Here is a 13,702-nt window from a genome sequence, read left to right as displayed (position 1 = left end):
CCTGCTCCAGCGCTGTGTCTCCCATCCATCCTCCACAGCAGCTGCCCGCTCCCTGCCTGTCACAATGTCCTGCTCCAGCGCTGCATCTCCCATCCATCCTCCACAGCAGCCGCCCGCTCCCTGCCTGTCACAATGTCCTGCTCCAGCGCTGTGTCTCCCATCCATCCTCCACAGCAGCTGCCCGCTCCCTGCCTGTCACAATGTCCTGCTCCAGCGCTGTGTCTCCCATCCATCTTCCACAGCAGCTGCCCGCTCCCTGCCTGTCATCATGTCCTGCACCAGCGCTGTGTCTCCCATCCATCCTCCACAGCAGCCTCCCGCTCCCTGACTGTCACTATGTCCTGCTCCAGCGCTGTGTCTCCCATCCATCCTCCACAGCAGCCACCCGCTCCCTGCCTGTCACCATGTCCTGCTCCAGCGCTGTGTCTCCCATCCATCCTCCACAACAGCCACACGCTCCCTGCCTGTCACTATGTCCTGCTCCAGCGCTGTGTCTCCCATCCATCCTCCACAGCAGCCTCCCGCTCCCTGCCTGTCACCATGTCCTGCTCCAGCGCTGCAACTCCCATCCATCCTCCACAGCAGCTGCCCACTCCCTGCCTGTCACCATGTCCTGCTCCAGCGCTGTCTCCCATCCATCCTCCACAGCAGCTGCCCGCTCCCTGCCTGTCACCATGTCCTACTCCAGTGCTGTGTCTCCCATCCATCCTCCACAGCAGCCGCCCGCTCCCTGCCTGTCACTATGTCCTGTTCCAGCGCTGTGTCTCCCATCCATCCTCCACAGCAGCCGCCCGTTCCCTGCCTGTCACTATGTCCTGCTCCAGCGCTGTGTCTCCCATCCATCCTCCACAGCAGCCGCCCGTTCCCTGCCTGTCACTATGTCCTGCTCCAGCGCTGTGTCTCCCATCCATCCTCCACAGCAGCTGCCGGCTCCCTGCCTGTCACCATGTCCTACTCCAGCGCTGTGTCTCCCATCCATCCTCCACAGCAGCCACCCGCTCCCTGCCTGTCACCATGTCCTGCTCCAGCGCTGTGTCTCCCATCCATCCTCCACAACAGCCACACGCTCCCTGCCTGTCACTATGTCCTGCTCCAGCGCTGTGTCTCCCATCCATCCTCCACAGCAGCCTCCCGCTCCCTGCCTGTCACCATGTCCTGCTCCAGCGCTGCAACTCCCATCCATCCTCCACAGCAGCTGCCCACTCCCTGCCTGTCACCATGTCCTGCTCCAGCGCTGTCTCCCATCCATCCTTCACAGCAGCTGCCCGCTCCCTGCCTGTCACCATGTCCTGCTCCAGTGCTGTGTCTCCCATCCATCCTCCACAGTAGCCGCCCGCTCCCTGCCTGTCACTATGTCCTGTTCCAGCGCTGTGTCTCCCATCCATCCTCCACAGCAGCCGCCCGTTCCCTGCCTGTCACTATGTCCTGCTCCAGCGCTGTGTCTCCCATCCATCCTCCACAGCAGCCGCCCGTTCCCTGCCTGTCACTATGTCCTGCTCCAGCGCTGTGTCTCCCATCCATCCTCCACAGCAGCTGCCCGCTCCCTGCCTGTCACCATGTCCTACTCCAGCGCTGTGTCTCCCATCCATCCTCCACAGCAGCCGCCCGCTCCCTGCCTGTCACCATGTCCTGCACCAGCATTGTGTCTCCCATCCATCCTCCACAGCTGCCGCCCGCTCCCTGCCTGTCACCATGTCCTGCTCCAGCGCTGTCTCCCATCCATCCTCCACAGCAGCTGCCCGCTCCCTGCCTGTCACCATGTCCTGCTCCAGTGCTGTGTCTCTCATCCATCCTCCACAGCAGCCGCCCGCTCCCTGCCTGTCACTATGTCCTGTTCCAGCGCTGTGTCTCCCATCCATCCTCCACAGCAGCCGCCCGTTCCCTGCCTGTCACTATGTCCTGCTCCAGCGCTGTGTCTCCCATCCATCCTCCACAGCAGCCGCCCGTTCCCTGCCTGTCACTATGTCCTGCTCCAGCGCTGTGTCTCCCATCCATCCTCCACAGCAGCTGCCCGCTCCCTGCCTGTCACCATGTCCTACTCCAGCGCTGTGTCTCCCATCCATCCTCCACAGCAGCCACCCGCTCCCTGCCTGTCACCATGTCCTGCTCCAGCGCTGTGTCTCCCATCCATCCTCCACAACAGCCACACGCTCCCTGCCTGTCACTATGTCCTGCTCCAGCGCTGTGTCTCCCATCCATCCTCCACAGCAGCCTCCCGCTCCCTGCCTGTCACCATGTCCTGCTCCAGCGCTGCAACTCCCATCCATCCTCCACAGCAGCTGCCCACTCCCTGCCTGTCACCATGTCCTGCTCCAGCGCTGTCTCCCATCCATCCTCCACAGCAGCTGCCCGCTCCCTGCCTGTCACCATGTCCTGCTCCAGTGCTGTGTCTCCCATCCATCCTCCACAGTAGCCGCCCGCTCCCTGCCTGTCACTATGTCCTGTTCCAGCGCTGTGTCTCCCATCCATCCTCCACAGCAGCCGCCCGTTCCCTGCCTGTCACTATGTCCTGCTCCAGCGCTGTGTCTCCCATCCATCCTCCACAGCAGCCGCCCGTTCCCTGCCTGTCACTATGTCCTGCTCCAGCGCTTTGTCTCCCATCCATCCTCCACAGCAGCTGCCCGCTCCCTGCCTGTCACCATGTCCTACTCCAGCGCTGTGTCTCCCATCCATCCTCCACAGCAGCCGCCCGCTCCCTGCCTGTCACCATGTCCTGCACCAGCATTGTGTCTCCCATCCATCCTCCACAGCTGCCGCCCGCTCCCTGCCTGTTACCATGTCCTGCTCCAGCGCTGTGTCTCCCATCCATCCTCCACAGCAGCCGCCCGCTCCCTGCCTGTCACCATGTCCTGCTCCAGCGCTGTGTCTCCCATCCATCCTCCACAGCAGCTGCCCGCTCCCTGCCTGTCACATGTCCTTTTCCAGTGCTGTGTCTCCCATCCATCCTCCACAGCAGCTGCCCGCTCCCTGACTGTCACGATGTCCTGCTCCAGTGCTGTGTCTCCCATCCATCCTCCACAGCAGCCACCCGCTCCCTGCCTGTCACTATGTCCTGCTCCAGCGCTGCATCTCCCATCCATCCTCCACAGCAGCTGCCTGCTCCCTGCCTGTCACAATGTCCTGCTCCAGCGCTGTGTCTCCCATCCATCCTCCACAGCAGCTGCCCGCTCCCTGCCTGTCACAATGTCCTGCTCCAGTGCTGTGTCTCCCCTCCATCCTCCACAGCAGCCGCCCACTCCCTGCCTGTCACAATGTCCTGCTCCAGCGCTGTGTCTCCCATCCATCCTCCACAGCAGCTGCCCGCTCCCTGCCTGTCACAATGTCCTGCTCCAGTGCTGTGTCTCCCATCCATCCTCCACAGCAGCTGCCTGCTCCCTGCCTGTCACAATGTCCTGCTCCAGCGCTGTGTCTCCCATCCATCCTCCACAGCAGCTGCCCACTCCCTGCCTGTCACCATGTCCTGCTCCAGCGCTGTCTCCCATCCATCCTTCACAGCAGCTGCCCGCTCCCTGCCTGTCACCATGTCCTGCTCCAGTGCTGTGTCTCCCATCCATCCTCCACAGTAGCCGCCCGCTCCCTGCCTGTCACTATGTCCTGTTCCAGCGCTGTGTCTCCCATCCATCCTCCACAGCAGCCGCCCGGTCCCTGCCTGTCACTATGTCCTGCTCCAGCGCTGTGTCTCCCATCCATCCTCCACAGCAGCCGCCCGTTCCCTGCCTGTCACTATGTCCTGCTCCAGCGCTGTGTCTCCCATCCATCCTCCACAGCAGCTGCCCGCTCCCTGCCTGTCACCATGTCCTACTCCAGCGCTGTGTCTCCCATCCATCCTCCACAGCAGCCGCCCGCTCCCTGCCTGTCACCATGTCCTGCACCAGCATTGTGTCTCCCATCCATCCTCCACAGCTGCCGCCCGCTCCCTGCCTGTCACCATGTCCTGCTCCAGCGCTGTCTCCCATCCATCCTCCACAGCAGCTGCCCGCTCCCTGCCTGTCACCATGTCCTGCTCCAGTGCTGTGTCTCTCATCCATCCTCCACAGCAGCCGCCCGCTCCCTGCCTGTCACTATGTCCTGTTCCAGCGCTGTGTCTCCCATCCATCCTCCACAGCAGCCGCCCGTTCCCTGCCTGTCACTATGTCCTGCTCCAGCGCTGTGTCTCCCATCCATCCTCCACAGCAGCCGCCCGTTCCCTGCCTGTCACTATGTCCTGCTCCAGCGCTGTGTCTCCCATCCATCCTCCACAGCAGCTGCCCGCTCCCTGCCTGTCACCATGTCCTACTCCAGCGCTGTGTCTCCCATCCATCCTCCACAGCAGCCACCCGCTCCCTGCCTGTCACCATGTCCTGCTCCAGCGCTGTGTCTCCCATCCATCCTCCACAACAGCCACACGCTCCCTGCCTGTCACTATGTCCTGCTCCAGCGCTGTGTCTCCCATCCATCCTCCACAGCAGCCTCCCGCTCCCTGCCTGTCACCATGTCCTGCTCCAGCGCTGCAACTCCCATCCATCCTCCACAGCAGCTGCCCACTCCCTGCCTGTCACCATGTCCTGCTCCAGCGCTGTCTCCCATCCATCCTCCACAGCAGCTGCCCGCTCCCTGCCTGTCACCATGTCCTGCTCCAGTGCTGTGTCTCCCATCCATCCTCCACAGTAGCCGCCCGCTCCCTGCCTGTCACTATGTCCTGTTCCAGCGCTGTGTCTCCCATCCATCCTCCACAGCAGCCGCCCGTTCCCTGCCTGTCACTATGTCCTGCTCCAGCGCTGTGTCTCCCATCCATCCTCCACAGCAGCCGCCCGTTCCCTGCCTGTCACTATGTCCTGCTCCAGCGCTTTGTCTCCCATCCATCCTCCACAGCAGCTGCCCGCTCCCTGCCTGTCACCATGTCCTACTCCAGCGCTGTGTCTCCCATCCATCCTCCACAGCAGCCGCCCGCTCCCTGCCTGTCACCATGTCCTGCACCAGCATTGTGTCTCCCATCCATCCTCCACAGCTGCCGCCCGCTCCCTGCCTGTTACCATGTCCTGCTCCAGCGCTGTGTCTCCCATCCATCCTCCACAGCAGCCGCCCGCTCCCTGCCTGTCACCATGTCCTGCTCCAGCGCTGTGTCTCCCATCCATCCTCCACAGCAGCTGCCCGCTCCCTGCCTGTCACATGTCCTTTTCCAGTGCTGTGTCTCCCATCCATCCTCCACAGCAGCTGCCCGCTCCCTGACTGTCACGATGTCCTGCTCCAGTGCTGTGTCTCCCATCCATCCTCCACAGCAGCCACCCGCTCCCTGCCTGTCACTATGTCCTGCTCCAGCGCTGCATCTCCCATCCATCCTCCACAGCAGCTGCCTGCTCCCTGCCTGTCACAATGTCCTGCTCCAGCGCTGTGTCTCCCATCCATCCTCCACAGCAGCTGCCCGCTCCCTGCCTGTCACAATGTCCTGCTCCAGTGCTGTGTCTCCCCTCCATCCTCCACAGCAGCCGCCCACTCCCTGCCTGTCACAATGTCCTGCTCCAGCGCTGTGTCTCCCATCCATCCTCCACAGCAGCTGCCCGCTCCCTGCCTGTCACAATGTCCTGCTCCAGTGCTGTGTCTCCCATCCATCCTCCACAGCAGCTGCCTGCTCCCTGCCTGTCACAATGTCCTGCTCCAGCGCTGTGTCTCCCATCCATCCTCCACAGCAGCTGCCCGCTCCCTGCCTGTCACAATGTCCTGCTCCAGTGCTGTGTCTCCCGTCCATCCTCCACAGGAGCTGCACGCTCCCTGCCTTTCACGATGTCCTGCTCCAGCGCTGTGTCTCCCATCCATCCTCCACAGCAGCCACTCGCTCCCTGCCTGTCACCATGTCCTGCTCCAGCGCTGTGTCTCCCATCCATCCTCCACAGCAGCTGCCCGCTCCCTGCCTGTCACTATGTCCTGCTCCAGCGCTGTGTCTCCCATCCATCCTCCACAGCAGCTGCCCGCTCCCTGCCTGTCACCATGTCCTGCTCCAGCGCTGTGTCTCCCATCCATCCTCCATAGCAGCCGCCCGCTCCCTACCTGTCACCATGTCCTGCACCAGCATTGTGTCTCCCATCCATCCTCCACAGCAGCCGCCCGCTCCCTGCCTGTCACCATGTCCTGCTCCAGCGCTGCATCTCCCATCCATCCTTCACAGCCGCTGCCCGCTCCCTGCCTGTCACTATGTCCTGCTCCAGCGCTGCATCTCCCATCCATCCTCCACAGCAGCTGCCCGCTCCCTGCCTGTCACAATGTCCTGCTCCAGTGCTGTGTCTCCCATACTTCCTCCACAGCAGCTGCCCGCTCCCTGCCTGTCACAATGTCTTGCTCCAGCGCTGTGTCTCCCATCCATCCTCCACAGCAGCTGCCCGCTCCCTGCCTTTCACAATGTCCTGCTCCAGCGCTGCATCTCCCATCCATCCTCCACAGCAGCTGCCTGCTCCCTGCCTGTCACAATGTCCTGCTCCAGCGCTGTGTCTCCCATCCATCCTCCACAGCAGCTGCCCGCTCCCTGCCTGTCACAATGTCCTGCTCCAGTGCTGTGTCTCCCCTCCATCCTCCACAGCAGCCGCCCACTCCCTGCCTGTCACAATGTCCTGCTCCAGCGCTGTGTCTCCCAGCCATCCTCCACAGCAGGCTCCCGCTCCCTCCCTGTCACCATGTCCTGCTCCAGTGCTGTGTCTCCCATCCATCCTCCACAGCAGCTGCCCGCTCCCTGCCTGTCACAATGTCCTGCTCCATCGCTGCGTCTCCCATCCATCCTCCACAGCAGCCTCCCGCTCCCTGCCTGTCATTATGTCCTGCTCCAGCGCTGTGTCTCCCATCCATCTTCCACAGCAGCCACCCGCTCCCTGCCTGTCACTATGTCCTGCAGCAGCGCTGTGTCTCCCATCAATCCTCCACAGCAGCCACCCGCTCCCTGCCTGTCACCATGTCCTGCTCCAGCGCTGTGTCTCCCATCCATCCTCCACAGCAGCTGCCCGCTCCCTGCCTGTCACTATGTCCTGCTCCAGCGCTGCGTCTCCCATCCATCCTCCACAGCAGCCGCCCGCTCCCTGCCTGTCACAATGTCCTGCTCCAGCGCTGCGTCTCCCATCCATCCTCCACAGCAGCTGCCCACTCCCTGCCTGTCACTATGTCCTGCTCCAGCGCTGTGTCTCCCATCCATCCTCCACAGCAGACGCCCGCTCCCTGCCTGTCACCATGTCCTGCTCCAGCGCTGCGTCTCCCATCTATCCTCCACAGCAGCTGCCCGCTCCCTGCCTGTCACCATGTCCTGCTCCGCCGCTGCATCTCCCATCCATCCTCCACAGCAGCTGCCTGTCACTGTCCTGCACCAGCGCTGTGTCTCCCATCCATCCTCCACAGCAGCCTCCCACTCCCTGCCTTTCACCATGTCCTGCTCCGCCGCTGCATCTCCCATCCATCCTCTACAGCAGCTGCCCACTCCCTGCCTGTCACTATGTCCTGCTCCAGCGCTGTGTCTCCCATCCATCTTCCACAGCAGCCTCCCGCTCCCTGCCTGTCACTATGTCCTGCAGCAGCGCTGTGTCTCCCATCAATCCTCCACAGCAGCCACCCGCTCCCTGCCTGTCACCATGTCCTGCTCCAGCGCTGTGTCTCCCATCCATCCTCCACAGCAGCTGCCCGCTTCCTGCCTGTCACTATGTCCTGCTCCAGCGCTGTGTCTCCCATCCATCTTCCACAGCAGCCACCCGCTCCCTGCCTGTCACAATGTCCTGCACCAGTACTGTGTCTCCCATCCATCCTCCACAGCAGCTGCCCGCTCCCTGCCTGTCACGATGTCCTGCTCCAGCGCTGTTTCTCCCATCCATCCTCCACAGCAGCTGCCCGCTCCCTGCCTGTCACAATGTCCTGCTCCAGCGCTGCGTCTCCCATCCATCCTCCATAGCAGCTGCCCACTCCCTGCCTGTCAGCGCTGTGTCTCCCATCAATCCTCCACAGCAGCCACTCGCTCCCTGCCTTTCACTATGTCCTGCTCCAGCGCTGTGTCTCCCATCCATCCTCCACAGCAGCCACCCGCTCCCTGCCTGTCACCATGTCCTGCTCCAGCGCTGTGTCTCCCATCCATCCTCCGCAGCAGCTGCCCGCTCCCTGCCTGTCACTATGTCCTGCTCCAGCGCTGTGTCTCCCATCCATCCTCCACAGCAGACGCCCGCTCCCTGCCTGTCACAATGTCCTGCTCCAGCGCTGCGTCTCCCATCCATCCTCCACAGCAGCTGCCCGCTCCCTGCCTGTCACCATGTCCTGCTCCAGCGCTGCATCTCCCATCCATCCTCCACAGCAGCTGCCCGCTCCCTGCCTGTCACCATGTCCTGCTCCAGTGCTGTGTCTCCCATCCATCCTCCACAGCAGCCGCCCGTTCCCTGCCTGTCACTATGTCCTGCTCCAGCGCTGTGTCTCCCATCCATCCTCCACAGCAGCCTCCCGCTCCCTGCCTGTTACTATGTCCTGCTCCAGCGCTGCGTCTCCCATCCATCCTCCACAGCAGCCTCCCGCTCCCTGCCTGTCACTATGTCCTGCTCCAGCGCTGCGTCTCCCATCCATCCTCCACAGCAGCCTCCCGCTCCCTGCCTGTCACTATGTCCTGCTCCAGTGCTGTGTCTCCCATCCATCCTCCACAGCAGCCTCCCGCTCCCTGCCTGTCACAATGTCCTGCTCCAGCGCTGCGTCTCCCATCCATCCTCCACAGCAGCTGCCCGCTCCCTGCCTGTTACTATGTCCTGCTCCAGCGCTGTGTCTCCCATCCATCCTCCACAGCAGCCTCCCTCTCCCTGCCTGTTACTATGTCCTGCTCCAGCGCTGCATCTCCCATCCATCCTCCACAGCAGCCGCCCGCTCCCTGCCTGTCACCATGTCCTGCTCCAGCGCTGCATCTCCCATCCATCCTCCACAGCAGCTGCCCGCTCCCTGCCTGTCACCATGTCCTGCTCCAGTGCTGTGTCTCCCATCCATCCTCCACAGCAGCTGCCCGCTCCCTGCCTGTCACCATGTCCTGCTCCAGTGCTGTGTCTCCCATCCATCCTCCACAGCAGCCGCCCGTTCCCTGCCTGTCACTATGTCCTGCTCCAGCGCTGTGTCTCCCATCCATCCTCCACAGCAGCCACTCTCTCCCTGCCTGTCACAATGTCCTGCTCCAGCGCTGTGTCTCCCATCCATCCTCCACAGCAGACGCCCGCTCCCTGCCTGTCACCATGTCCTGCTCCAGCGCTGCGTCTCCCATCTATCCTCCACAGCAGCTGCCCGCTCCCTGCCTGTCACCATGTCCTGCTCCGCCGCTGCATCTCCCATCCATCCTCCACAGCAGCTGCCTGTCACTGTCCTGCACCAGCGCTGTGTCTCCCATCCATCCTCCACAGCAGCCTCCCACTCCCTGCCTTTCACCATGTCCTGCTCCGCCGCTGCATCTCCCATCCATCCTCTACAGCAGCTGCCCACTCCCTGCCTGTCACTATGTCCTGCTCCAGCGCTGTGTCTCCCATCCATCTTCCACAGCAGCCTCCCGCTCCCTGCCTGTCACTATGTCCTGCAGCAGCGCTGTGTCTCCCATCAATCCTCCACAGCAGCCACCCGCTCCCTGCCTGTCACCATGTCCTGCTCCAGCGCTGTGTCTCCCATCCATCCTCCACAGCAGCTGCCCGCTTCCTGCCTGTCACTATGTCCTGCTCCAGCGCTGTGTCTCCCATCCATCTTCCACAGCAGCCACCCGCTCCCTGCCTGTCACAATGTCCTGCACCAGTACTGTGTCTCCCATCCATCCTCCACAGCAGCTGCCCGCTCCCTGCCTGTCACGATGTCCTGCTCCAGCGCTGTTTCTCCCATCCATCCTCCACAGCAGCTGCCCGCTCCCTGCCTGTCACAATGTCCTGCTCCAGCGCTGCGTCTCCCATCCATCCTCCATAGCAGCTGCCCACTCCCTGCCTGTCAGCGCTGTGTCTCCCATCAATCCTCCACAGCAGCCACTCGCTCCCTGCCTTTCACTATGTCCTGCTCCAGCGCTGTGTCTCCCATCCATCCTCCACAGCAGCCACCCGCTCCCTGCCTGTCACCATGTCCTGCTCCAGCGCTGTGTCTCCCATCCATCCTCCGCAGCAGCTGCCCGCTCCCTGCCTGTCACTATGTCCTGCTCCAGCGCTGTGTCTCCCATCCATCCTCCACAGCAGACGCCCGCTCCCTGCCTGTCACAATGTCCTGCTCCAGCGCTGCGTCTCCCATCCATCCTCCACAGCAGCTGCCCGCTCCCTGCCTGTCACCATGTCCTGCTCCAGCGCTGCATCTCCCATCCATCCTCCACAGCAGCTGCCCGCTCCCTGCCTGTCACCATGTCCTGCTCCAGTGCTGTGTCTCCCATCCATCCTCCACAGCAGCCGCCCGTTCCCTGCCTGTCACTATGTCCTGCTCCAGCGCTGTGTCTCCCATCCATCCTCCACAGCAGCCTCCCGCTCCCTGCCTGTTACTATGTCCTGCTCCAGCGCTGCGTCTCCCATCCATCCTCCACAGCAGCCTCCCGCTCCCTGCCTGTCACTATGTCCTGCTCCAGCGCTGCGTCTCCCATCCATCCTCCACAGCAGCCTCCCGCTCCCTGCCTGTCACTATGTCCTGCTCCAGTGCTGTGTCTCCCATCCATCCTCCACAGCAGCCTCCCGCTCCCTGCCTGTCACAATGTCCTGCTCCAGCGCTGCGTCTCCCATCCATCCTCCACAGCAGCTGCCCGCTCCCTGCCTGTTACTATGTCCTGCTCCAGCACTGTGTCTCCCATCCATCCTCCACAGCAGCCTCCCTCTCCCTGCCTGTTACTATGTCCTGCTCCAGCGCTGCATCTCCCATCCATCCTCCACAGCAGCCGCCCGCTCCCTGCCTGTCACTATGTCCTGCTCCAGCGCTGTCTCTCCCATCCATCCTCCACAGCAGCTGCCCGCTCCCTGCCTGTCACCATGTCCTGCTCCAGCGCTGCATCTCCCATCCATCCTCCACAGCAGCTGCCCGCTCCCTGCCTGTCACCATGTCCTGCTCCAGTGCTGTGTCTCCCATCCATCCTCCACAGCAGCTGCCCGCTCCCTGCCTGTCACCATGTCCTGCTCCAGTGCTGTGTCTCCCATCCATCCTCCACAGCAGCCGCCCGTTCCCTGCCTGTCACTATGTCCTGCTCCAGCACTGTGTCTCCCATCCATCCTCCACAGCAGCCACTCTCTCCCTGCCTGTTACTATGTCCTGCTCCAGCGCTGTGTCTCCCATCCATCCTCCACAGCAGCCACTCTCTCCCTGCCTGTCACGATGTCCTGCTCCAGCGCTGTCTCTCCCATCCATCCTCCACAGCAGCTGCCCGCTCCCTGCCTGTCACCATGTCCTGCTCCAGCGCTGCATCTCCCATCCATCCTCCACAGCAGCTGCCCGCTCCCTGCCTGTCACCATGTCCTGCTCCAGTGCTGTGTCTCCCATCCATCCTCCACAGCAGCTGCCCGCTCCCTGCCTGTCACTATGTCCTGCTCCAGCGCTGTGTCTCCCATCCATCCTCCACAGCAGCCTCCCGCTCCCTGCCTGTTACTATGTCCTGCTCCAGCGCTGTGTCTCCCATCCATCCTCCACAGCAGCTGCCCGCTCCCTGCCTGTCACTATGTCCTGCTCCAGCGCTGTGTCTCCCATCCATCCTCCACAGCAGCTGCCCGTTCCCTGCCTGTCACCATGTCCTGCTCCAGCGCTGTGTCTCCCATCCATCCTCCACAGCAGCCACTCTCTCCCTGCCTGTTACTATGTCCTGCTCCAGCGCTGTGTCTCCCATCCATCCTCCACAGCAGCTGCCCGCTCCCTGCCTGTCACTATGTCCTGCTCCAGCGCTGTGTCTCCCATCCATCCTCCACAGCAGCTGCCCGCTCCCTGCCTGTCACCATGTCCTGCTCCAGCGCTGTGTCTCCCATCCATCCTCCACAGCAGCCACTCTCTCCCTGCCTGTCACTATGTCCTGCTCCAGCGCTGTGTCTCCCATCCATCCTCCACAGCAGCCTCCCGGTCCCTGCCTGTTACTATGTCCTGCTCCAGCGCTGTGTCTCCCATCCATCCTCCACAGCAGCCGCCCGCTCCCTGCCTGTCACCATGTCCTGCACCAGTACTGTATCTCCCATCCATCCTCCACAGCAGCCGCCCGTTCCCTGCCTGTCACTATGTCCTGCTCCAGCGCTGTGTCTCCCATCCATCCTCCACAGCAGCCGCCCGCTCCCTGCCTGTCACCATGTCCTGCACCAGTACTGTGTCTCCCATCCATCCTCCACAGCAGCCACTCTCTCCCTGCATGTATGCAGTACCCTCCCCCAGTCCTGTGTTGTGCAGTCACGTTACGTCCCCACCTGTCGGGCAGTCCAGTGTGGTGCATTGTGGGTAACGCAGTGTATTTCTGTTTGCAGCTGGCTTGTGAGAAGACTGTGTCCGCCATGCACCATGTCCTACAGAGAACCATCACTAGTGCCCGCGGTGAGTGCGCTGGGAGGGGCTTTACTGGTGGGACTGGGCGGGGCCTATTTGGGGGGCTCTGATAGGCTGGTCAGCATTGTGTGCTAAAGCAGGGAGTGGAGCCTTACAGATCGACCAGCTGATCGCACGCTTCTCGTGGGGGCGGGGCTTCCACGTCACATGGTAAAGCACGAGAGACGGTGAGATCTCGGTCTCTTCATATGCAGCATCCAGAGTGTCCGGGGACAGAACATGAGAGCGCACTGAGTATTTCCTGCCACTAGAATAATTCATTAGAGATTGTTAAATTGGGATTTGTGGTTGCTAGGGGTAACCACCTTTTTTTTCTTCCTAGCGTCCCTCAGGAGGGCCACACGAGAGATTTCATGCCCCTCCCCCAATGGAAACACAAGCCCAAAATATTTAAATAGTCCCTCCCCTTCCTTTACCTTCAGTTCTGTGTTTCCTGCACCACCAAGTCCATTGCAGCCACGGTTTGTTGTTTTATTAGTATGGTCCGGTGCATACCTCCCAACATTTTGAGATGAGAAAGAGGGACACTTAAGCCACACCCATGCCACACCCCTATTCACGATCACGACACGCCCCTAGCCACGCATACCATAAACATTTAATAAGAAAAATATGTTGTTTTATAATTCAAACCACACTGGTCCTTTCTATCCTGGTTCATTTTCCTTCATAGTAACATTCTAAAATTAGTAATATGTCAATTTAAAGGATGGGAATAAAGTTTAGAGTCAATCAAACACATTTTTTAGTAGAGAAATGTATATATATTTTTTTTTAGAAAAAGGGACAAAGTCCTGAAAGAGGGACAAATGAGGAGGAAAGAGGGACAGGAGGACACTGCTCCCAAAAAGGGACTGTTGGGAGCTATGCGGTGGTTCTGGCGGGACCCGGGCTCCCCTGGCGGCAGCAGGAAGAGGTCCTCCGCAGAATGAGAGCGATGTGTGGCCCATATCCACGCGCCAGGTGATGACCTCACAGGAAGTTCCTGTTAGATGGTTTGCAGCTGGTCTCTTCCTCCTCGTGTTTTAGGCGTCCCTTCGGACATCGGCGGTGTTTGCGCTCTGCGTGCAGCAGGTCATTGTTTTGCATTATGCGGAGTAGACAGAGCTGTTTTTAATTAGTTTATTGGGTGCAGCTGGAGGCGGAGGAGGTGGAGACTTGAACATTTTTTTATATATGAAACTGGTCTGGGCTGGGAGTTCCTCACACTCTATGGTGC

The 13,702-nt window shown here is 61.5% G+C and overlaps 1 protein-coding gene across 1 annotated transcript in view; it reads left to right on the top strand.

Moving 5' to 3' along the window:
* The window catches only part of PDXK (pyridoxal kinase), a 115,870-nt gene that overhangs the window by 66,067 nt on the left and 36,101 nt on the right, over window positions 1-13,702 (top strand). The window contains exon 10 of the mRNA XM_068271038.1: window positions 12,405-12,471. Within this exon, the coding sequence (XP_068127139.1) occupies window positions 12,405-12,471 (67 nt within the window). The remainder of the gene's footprint in view (window positions 1-12,404; window positions 12,472-13,702) is intronic.

The sequence above is a fragment of the Hyperolius riggenbachi genome, chromosome 2 (assembly GCF_040937935.1).
Source record: "Hyperolius riggenbachi isolate aHypRig1 chromosome 2, aHypRig1.pri, whole genome shotgun sequence".
Classification (NCBI taxonomy): Eukaryota; Metazoa; Chordata; class Amphibia; order Anura; family Hyperoliidae; genus Hyperolius; species Hyperolius riggenbachi.
This window is presented reverse-complemented; position numbering and strand designations above follow the sequence as displayed.